Genomic DNA, 10,101 nt, shown 5'->3' with positions numbered 1-10,101 from the left:
GGCGTGTTTTGCCAATGTCAAATGTCAAGTATAATAAAACTATATTTTAATACAATTTACCGAGGCAGGTCACGATTTAGCGTTATGTAAGATGCGTAATTTATCAATACAGCGGTATAGCAACGATAAAGTGCTAATGTCCAATTTCATTGCCTAGTTAATTAATTGTACTTTCAGAATGATGAACCTCGACATCTGGCTTAAAATGGAGTCATTAACAGGTTTTCCTTTGTAGGTACAGTGACTTTGCTTTTGATTACACATGCTCCAAATATCAGAGTATTGAGGGGGATATAGTATGTTCTATTCCGATAATCGTACTTTTGTTTTATTTTGTAAGAGTTTGAATTGTAAAGTGGAACGGAGACTGGCATATATCATTCTTTGATATGTTAAATATCGTTTCGGCAACATCTTTCATATTTTTCTAACCAACAAAAATATGATTGCAAAAATTCATGGACAAACAAAAGAAGATTCAGATTGTTGAATGTCTTTATTATATAAGTACTACAAACAAGCTACACACTTATTCCAAATACAATCGTGTACAGACATAAAGAATTAAAGAAAATGGGATTTATGTGAGCCTAAAGTCCCCTGTTATCTGATGAAGGCCGAAAACAAACACTTGAAAATGAAGATAAATGCGATGTGCTGTTAAAAAGGCTGTCAGTGACGACAGGAGCTCAGAGCAACGGATGTTAATAGACCTAGTTTTTTATTCGATGAAGACTAAAGTTTGTTTCTGACTACAGCATAACAGTTTGATTGCGATTTTACATTGAAACAAACTATGTTTATTTCATATTATAAGCATAAAAAGGATTTTAAATGACAGTTTATTGTTTATTTTTTTAGAAAAAGGTCTCTTAATTGTATGCGAACGCAATGTCATTTCGGAAATGACGTCGGTCAATTAGTGTTCCAGGTCTGGTTCCTATTTTTCAAAATCTTAGGTCCCTTATAACACGATCAAGCGCAGCACTACCCAAATACTTAAATCAGTTACGCTTAAGCATTTATAAGAAGTGGCCTGTTTTCGCTGACGTTAGATTTGGAATTGAGGGCGGTTAGTTTGTAAAAGTAATATATCATGTTAATTTCACTGATAAATCTCCATAAACAACCGAAAAGCATAAAAATTATAATATTTTTTTTTTCAAAAACATGCTTTTGAATGGTGTCCTGTTTCACCGTACAAACCAGATACCACAACTGAATTACTTCCTAATTTTATTAGACATACATTGTGTATAATTAGTTGTTATGCTTGTTTTATTAGTTTGTGTCATATTTAAAAGGCCAGGTCGTTCACCTTATTGAAACAGTTCTGAATGCAATAGGAGTACAATACAGGGTCGACCTAAACTATTGTACTGCAAGGGTCGTCTAAGGTTTCGAACGATTTAAAGTAGTGTTGTGTCTGGTATAATTTGAAACATGCCGGTTTTAATTAGTACACATCTAGTTAACTCCGTTGGCAATGAAATATGTGCACATTGCAATGCTAAACCATTCACATGTTATAAAATCTGCTTAATGAAGTGAATCGCTGTTCTATAAATTTTAGGGGAATTTTATTTTGTTAAGTTTTCGCCAATTTTATGAATCACAAGCCATAAGGCTGTCATTGTTCAAGGTTCAAATATCAAACAAATCCAACAGTGAGGTGATTTTATTAGTCAGTTTAACTTATTAATGAGTTCATTTATATATTTTCAAACTTATAGATTTGTGTAAAATAATACGAAGTTGGAAAGTAAAAGAAAGCGACTATTTAAGAAGAATTAAAAGTTCACGCAGTCTAAAATAACGCAAAGTATAAACGTGTTAGTTAATTTGCATGAGCACGACGCTGGTGGCATTTATTATCAAAATCACCAAAAATCATTTTTTTTACTGAAAAACACCCTTAACTGAACCATTGAGTATGTATTTTTTTAAGTTAATTCTAATATAACAACGACGTTTGAATTATTATCGTGATATCGAATGCCGATTTTATAAAATATTTTGTATTATGATGAGTAATTGACGTTTTTGTCAACTTGAAAATCGTATTAAAATGCCTTAATACTCGTCATGACTTTTTTAATGCTTGTCATGTTTCAGTTATTTTTATGTAGCCCCACACTGTGTTAACGCATGCGGCTCGTGGATAGGAAAGGTCGTAGTTATGTATTTATTTTGTATTGACAAAATTCTGAGAAAAAAAGAATAACAAGAATTTTACCATTGATCGTCGCTGGTCGAAAGGAAGATACTAGTAGTTTGGAGGGCTCTTGTCTTAAAAAATGAAGTTTAAAGAGGGTAAAGTGGAGCCACTTATTAATTATGTAAATGCAAAATTAGCTGTGTGTCAAATGTTTGTAAATAACTCATCAAGTTACATCAAAAACAAGTTATTGTTAGGTTTCTTTTAATGAATCTGAATTCATACAGATAAATTGCACGCGGCGGGAAACTTGATGAAAATGAACAAATATTATAAATCGTATCTGGCACTATTTATATGTAGGCAAAGATGCTTTGAAGTACTGGTCACACGGTGCGTGGCTTTATTCTCCAATTTCCAAGGCATATGGCAATCTACTCTGGTGGTTTTCAAAGTTTGTATCTTCTGTATGAAGAATAATGTTTTGCTACACATATTAACATTATATTATATGATGTTACCGTAATTTATGCGAAATACACCCTGAATGCTATACGGACTCACCTTTTTCACTTGCTTTGTGTTGAACAAGCTTTTAAAGCATATTTCGACACCTTTAGCAACTATTGCATAAGAATACACAATGTTTAATTTCTTTGAATGGTTAACTACTCGGTTGATTTGCAATAATGAAAATATTATATATGTCAATGTGCAGCATTTTGCGTATTTGCGGGCTGTGTACATGCTTACAATGTCGTCTGCTAAATTTGCTGATAGATTCTGGCACGAGCTGCCACGTGCTGCATGCAGTCTGCTGTTTGTCAGATGGAATGTCTAGGACTATTGTCAAATATTGCAACGTTTTTCCCCTTTATCAACGTTGTATGTCTCCACGATGCCTGACTTCATAACCTCGGTTGACACAATAATCAACATTAAAACAAAAACACCCTACATTCATTTCTGTTATAAATCTTGAATATTTTCGCAAAGGCGTTATTTTCATTTTATGACAGCTGGATATAAAATGTGAAACTGAAGCACACATCCACTTAAAGCATTTTTATGTTAATTTCAATTAAGCAAAATACATGTCAAATGTATCGCTTTGATAGTAGAAACCAAGCAACAGAGGGGATGGTGGAGGGAGTATTCTTGTTTTGTTCTGTATATCCTGTTACAACGGAGCATATATTGATGCAAACAGGGATCTATAGGTAGGATAGGGTGCGTTAGTTAACAAAACTTGAGTTCCCTTCAGAAGTGAATGGTTACTATGACTGTAACGTCGAATGTTACAAAATAAATACAGTAGCGTATTATCTTGAACAGCTTGGATAAAACCTTTTTTAAATCAATTCACGTCTTTGGCAGAGAAAAAATGCAAACTGACATGCTGAAACCTTCACTTCTAAATGAAGTTGTCCGTTATATTATACTTTTATTTTGCAGTTTCCGTCATTTTTATGAATCAAATTGCATTTGTCATGGTCAACAAATCAAACAAAAAACGTGATTTTAACAGTCAGTTTTATATCAGTTAATTTATTGCTGTTCAATCTATTAGATGTGTGTGTGCGTGTGTGATGTCAAACATAATGGGAAAGTAAAAGCAACGACTTTTTTTGTGAATTACGTTCACACAGTCTTGATTGACGAAATGTGAGAAAAACCTGCGCGAAAAAGACGTTGTTGTCAGTTACTTTAAAAACCATAACTATTCTTTTCACCTAAAAAAAAATCAACAACTGCACAAGTTATACAGTTTGCTAAACAAAGAGATAATTCATTGCATAAAACATGGTCAACAAAACGTTGATATGAATCATTAGATTAAATCATCAACATCCTTATGTAGTGTACCTATCAGAGTATACCATACAAGTTTAACGCTGAATGACTACTTTAAACAAGGTGTATTTACTGAAATGAGCACACGGTCATATCTATACATTCTATAAACATCAATAATTATTATTCATTGTTAGTTATGCATGATTCATTTCAATTATCATATTACAACGACACGGGAATGGATAAACGCAGGGGGGATGTCTTCATTCTCGCGATATTGAATGCCTTTACTGCTGAATTTGTAAGACTTATTGTATTTTAACGAATTCCTTGCAAGCTTGCACTCTTCAAAGCATCTTCCGTCAACATCATTCTGATTGCTTTTAGGTGTACCTTTCCAATACTTACGACAATATTTCAGAAAGAAATTCTTCGTTTAAGTCCTACTAAACACTTTCTTTTGATAAGCTGGGTAATATTCCGCCAACTTGAACTAAATAGAATGCAACACTTTGATGACAAATCGTAGTAAAATAACTTCGCTGGCAGTAATGGATCTGAAGCCGTTGATTGCGGACCGCTCATACGAATGCTCAATTCCTTATATTGCGGTTACTCATTCATATAAGTTTGTCTTTTAACAGTGTCATTGAATTAAAGAATTAATTTTAAAGCGTAACCATTTGTTAGAAATATATGATATGTTTAAATTGTCTGTATATAAATAGTCGTAGCATTTAGGCCATGAAACTTATGCGTTAATTAATCATTTTGAGAGAAATGAGGAGCAGTATTGTCGGATGTTATATGTTAAAACAATTATTGTATAAACTCTTGGGGTTAAAATATAGAAATAAGACACATATAATGCGGTTTCAATAAAATGAAATTACGAATTATTTTTTTACGAAATTAATGAGGCGGGACTGAAAAACTGAACATTTTGATTTTATTTTGGCCTAACTTCCGTGAATCAGATAATATTACTTGGCGTATTATGTTAACTTGTAAATCGTAATAAAAATTCTCTAATATTTGTCATGTCTTTTATTGCTTGTTTTTATACCGCCACACAGCATGCTTCGGCATGTGGCTTTTGGAGTATAAGGGTCGGAATTACGTACTTGTGTTATTTATATTGACATAATTTCGGTATCAAAGATTTTAAGTATTTTACCATTGTTCCGCGCTGGTCGGATGGAAGAGAGTGCTGATGGCTCTTGTCGTAACAATGAAGATAAAAGATCGCCAAGAGGAGCCAATTTTTGATTATGCATTTCGCACTGAATTGTGAATACATCGTTGACTGTGTCAAATGTTTGTAAACTATACTACTCAAAATTTGATAGGGATCATATTTTTTAATATAAAGTACATACGTATTTCAAGAAAACGATATATCAACACTTAATGTTATCAAATGGCATTGTTTCAGGTTTCAAATGTCATAAGATATCAGTACCAAACCAATTCCGTTCAAGCGTAACGGACTCCTAAACATGATAGGGGTCAAAAGCAGGCGTATATCAGGTTGTCAACAAATTTGGAAAGTCAACAGAATACCTTTGAACTTTTCTTAAACCAATGTTAGTAGCGTGTGTGATGTCCACGAGTGTCAATAACAGCTTGACATCGCCTCCGCATGTTGCTAATAAGCCTGCGGAGCTGTTGCTGAGGGAGTCTGGCCCATTCCTCCTGGAGCGCTGTTCTGAGCTGATGAACCGTTGTTGGCTGGACCGGACGAGCAGAAACAGCTTTCTGAAGCATGTTCCAGGCATGCTCGATCGGGTTCATGTCGGGGGAACGAGCTGGCCAGTCCTTTCTCTCGATGGTAGCATTTTTCAGAAATTGGTTTGTGATGTTTGCTCTGTGTGGGCGCGCATTATTATCCATGAGAATGAAATCAGGACCGATTGCACCTGCATACGGTCGAACATAAACGTCCAGGATCTCGTTACAATAACGAACAGCCGTCAACGTACCGTTTTCAATTACGTGTAAGACTGTTTTCCATGCATGCTGATTCCGGCCCATACCATGACTGAGCCCTTGCCATAACGTCATGTTCGGCGACACAAACAGGAGCAAAACGTTCATTACGTCCCCTCATCACTCTGGAACGTCGATCTGTAAAGTCAATACAAAACTTTGACTCGTCTGTAAAAAGCACTGTGGTCCATTTGTTTAACGTCCATCAAACGTGTTGACGTGCCCAGTCCAAACGCTCCTGGATGTGGTATCGGGTCAATGGGATGCGAATTGCCGGTCGTCGTGCCATCAAGCCAGCACTATGCAAACGATTTCTGATGGTTTGCGTTGAAACTCTTACGTTTGTGGCGTTCTGGAAGTCATTACGTAACGAAGTGGCGTTACGAAAGCGGTTACGTCTGGCTAAAACTGTAATGTAACGATCCTGAACGTCAGATGTAGCCTTTGCAGGACCACCACCATGTCGATGTTGAGCATTTCCATTCGTTTGATAACGATTCCACATCATGCAAACTACACTTTGTGACACATTCAGGTTTTCTGCCACAGTCCTCTGAGACAACCCTGCCTCCAGCATTCCAATGCCAACATGCATTTCATCAGGAGTTAAACGTCTTCTGTTTGGCATTTTGAACACAATGTAGTAGATGATCCGAGTAAAAATCGAATACACGAAGCGAAAAACAAGAAATGACCACATGTTTAAGTTGTTACATGTATGCCAAAAAGCCTTATTTCGTGGGTATGCAGTTTTCCGTGCCGCCCGTGCACGCGCTGGTAGCAATACAATCAAAATCATCGAACATTCTAGAGGCCTACGAAGAGATAAAACTAATGCTTTGAAATTAAATAAGCATGCTTATTTGGTTAAGTTTTTACAAATGACTAATCAAGTGATCCTTATCAAATTTTGAGTAGTATAAGATTACGATTCACAATCATAAACCTAAAATAATACATACATTGGCGAATTGTTTTGTACTATTAACAGAAATTTCATATTTTACGTATTCCCTGTTTCGCCTGCTTTATGTTAAACACGCCATGGAAGCATATTCCGTTGCCTTTAGTAACATAAGAACACAACAGGTATTACCAAGTGAACTACTCTGTTGATTGGCAGTTATAAAGAAGTTATATAAATCAAAATGACGCAAATATGTCATATCTACCGACTGTGTGCATGCTTACAATGTCTTCTGCGTAGTTGGCCGCATAACCCTGGTCAGATATACGACGTGCTGCGTGTCTGCAATTTCTCGTTCGGAATGTCTTGAAATATTGTCAGATATTGTTCCATTATCCCATTAATATCAACACAATATGGCCAAATTATGTGTTACTTCATTAGCGCGGTTGTTTGCGTTTTTTTTAAAAAAAAAAGGTTACGTTCGTTACTGTTACATACTTTGAACATTGCCGCAAAGGTAATATTTTTCATTTCATGACAGCTTGATATCAACTAATTATGAAACTCAATCTCACATCCACTAATTGCATGTTTATTGTTTACTCAAGTTCATAAACGGCATGTCAAAGTATAGCTTCGAGCAAAATAGGAGAGGGGGGAAAACGTTTTAGACATCTTTTGTCAGTCTGTACGATAGCTGATCAAGAGGGGGGGGGGGGGCGGAGGGTGAGCAAATAATATTCTTACGCTTTCCAAGTGGAGATTAAATTCAATGCTTTTATATATGCTGTTGGTTACCTCTGAGCACAGTCGCAGTGGAGCAGAGAGTGGAAATGGTAGTTGAAGAGGATTGACCGTGAAGAAAAGGCCGGAATCACGTAGGGGCAGCAGTTGTGGTCCCTGTCCAATTCCATGTCCGGGCCCAGGTCATCATAGCAGGGCGCCAGGTTACCCTTTCCGCACCACTTCGTACCCGGGAATATCAGCATGATGTTCACGTCGAACTTGCCCCACTTGGAACGGTGTTTGAGGTATTGTGGTGTCGTCGACCGCCTCACTACAGAATGCGTTCGGGGGAAAGTCCCACTCGGAGGCAAGCTATTCACTGTTTCTGAATTTTCATTTTTTTTAACTCAGTGTGGTTTACCTTTTTAATGTTTCACGATTGATTACTTGGAGTACTTCATCGTAAATCTCTATAAATTAACCAGATTTGGCTTCTTAGTTTGAAAAACCCGACATTTCCTTCGAAGGGATTTCATATCTGTAATATCTGCTAGTTCTTTTAATAGCAATATACTGTTAAACGACATATACGCTAGTGATGTATTCTTTGCTGTGATAATTGTTAATGATGCCGCCGAGAAAACATCTCAAAATCGCTAGACTCTGGCGCCATATTAACAAAGTTTGATTCAAAATCCAACATAATATTTGAATCTATTGTAAATTCACACTCCTTAAAAAAATTCCCTAAAATGGCTTAACTAATCCGGCATCCGTCCGTTACCTGCAGGAAAGCCGTTTCAAACTCTATCGAGTAACCGCTGGGCAGAAACGTCTCAAGAACAAGCATCTTTTCGTACGATAAACGGATCTCCCAGCGAACGATAACTACGACATTTGACAAACTGTACGGGTACAGAATGCGTGTACGGGTGCGTATCTACACGTCAACTATGTTCCGGAGCCAGCGTGTGCTACTGAAACCCTTTACAGTAAAAGGTAAAATAGACACACGTGTGTATCACTGCGTTAATTTTTCGAAAGTGAATTAAGTTCACATTTTAAAATCACGTAGAAATGGCTCACTGTCTACGTTTCAGATCATATTTCTTTTTTTTAATACACTTTTTTTTATTTTAGTATTTTTTCAATAAATAATTACATTTCAAGGAAACGTCATAGTGTTGTTTGTTTTTGCTGCATTCACAGTTTTTAAAGCAACACTGAACTAGTCGGGCACGAAGACAAACCTCCCCTCCTCTCAGATATTTAAGCACATAGACAGATAAACTGCATCTCACGTACTAGGCTCAATGTACTATACAGGAGAAATTGAATCAATACAGTTTGCTATAACGGAGTTTTAGTGAAGGAGAAAGAAACTGGAAAAAAAACATAATAAAAATTATCTACATATTACTGAGTTCCAGAGAGTATGCGAATATAATTTTGTTATATCGGCCAATTTGTTCAGTAGGCATATCACCATTGGTCATTTTCATCAAGAATGCTATGACAGATTGCGTACCGTTTGAAGTTTATTTTGGAAGTCGCACTGCACTGTTTGTAAACACTCATAGGCTCATAGAGTCAGAATCGCTCCTGTGTACCTTGATGGAATGGCTCGAGACGTATAAGCAGTGTGCCCCGGATTTGACCCTGGCCTTTTGCCATTACCTTTCCTGATCCGTTGACAGAATCAAAATACAACAAACGATGGAGTGAACTTGATTTACCAATCACTTATTATAACAAAATTTGCCCCATGGACAAATTGCTTCCGGGGACAAAATATATACGACAAAATTACCCACGGGTATACTTATGTCCATAACGATGTTTCGCATTTTTAATTAGCATCATAGGTAATGAAATCCTTTAGCAATTGCACGATTCAAGAGGTCAGTGTCATCCCGCCAAATAGTGAAGACATGCATATAAAGCAATGGAAAGATTAAACCTCACCCTGCAAAGCTACTGTGGATAAATACAACGAAATATATATGGAATACACAACTAAACTGTCATAAGTGCACGTTTTTAACATTCTAATAATTATCTTTATCAATTTGGGATTTTCAATTACTGACAAAGTTGGCATATTTAACAACCTCTTTTCATAACAGCTAAGATGATTGCAATGTCATTTTTGTTATAATATAATGATGTATCCTAAACATAAAATTATCCGTAATTAGTTTGACATATTTTCTAAACTTGAAAATAATCTGGATTTCATGTACCAATTATAACAGAAAAGAATATGTGTCAGGAGGCGCTGGTATGTCCCACAGATCAGTGCTAAATTATACAAATGCAAATTTGCCATTTCATTAAATGATATTTTATATATAGGGGAAACAGTATTGTTGTCCTTAGTTCATGCAATTTATATATTCATGAGCGAGTTAAGTAAGCGTAATGTCATTCAGTATTTATGTCAAAATCAATTCAGGTTCAATTGAGGAAGTTATCAAAATATTATAAAAATCTAAAAATGATTAAAAAAGTGGAAGAAGGT

The 10,101-nt window shown here is 35.9% G+C and overlaps 1 protein-coding gene across 1 annotated transcript in view; it reads right to left on the bottom strand.

Annotated features, from left to right (window-relative positions):
* The window catches only part of LOC128230061 (acidic phospholipase A2 PA4-like), a 35,259-nt gene extending 26,005 nt beyond the window's left edge, over positions 1-9,254 (bottom strand). Inside the window, exons 1-2 of the mRNA XM_052942058.1 lie at positions 9,191-9,254; positions 7,653-7,965 (exon numbers count right to left, since the gene is read on the bottom strand). Coding sequence (XP_052798018.1) covers positions 7,653-7,965; positions 9,191-9,254 — 377 coding nt within the window. The remainder of the gene's footprint in view (positions 1-7,652; positions 7,966-9,190) is intronic.
* Positions 9,255-10,101: the final 847 nt, after the last annotated feature.

Source organism: Mya arenaria, chromosome 4, assembly GCF_026914265.1.
Source record: "Mya arenaria isolate MELC-2E11 chromosome 4, ASM2691426v1".
Lineage (NCBI taxonomy): Eukaryota > Metazoa > Mollusca > Bivalvia > Myida > Myidae > Mya > Mya arenaria.
Note: the sequence above shows the minus strand (reverse complement) of the source record. Positions and strands in the feature narration are given on the sequence as shown.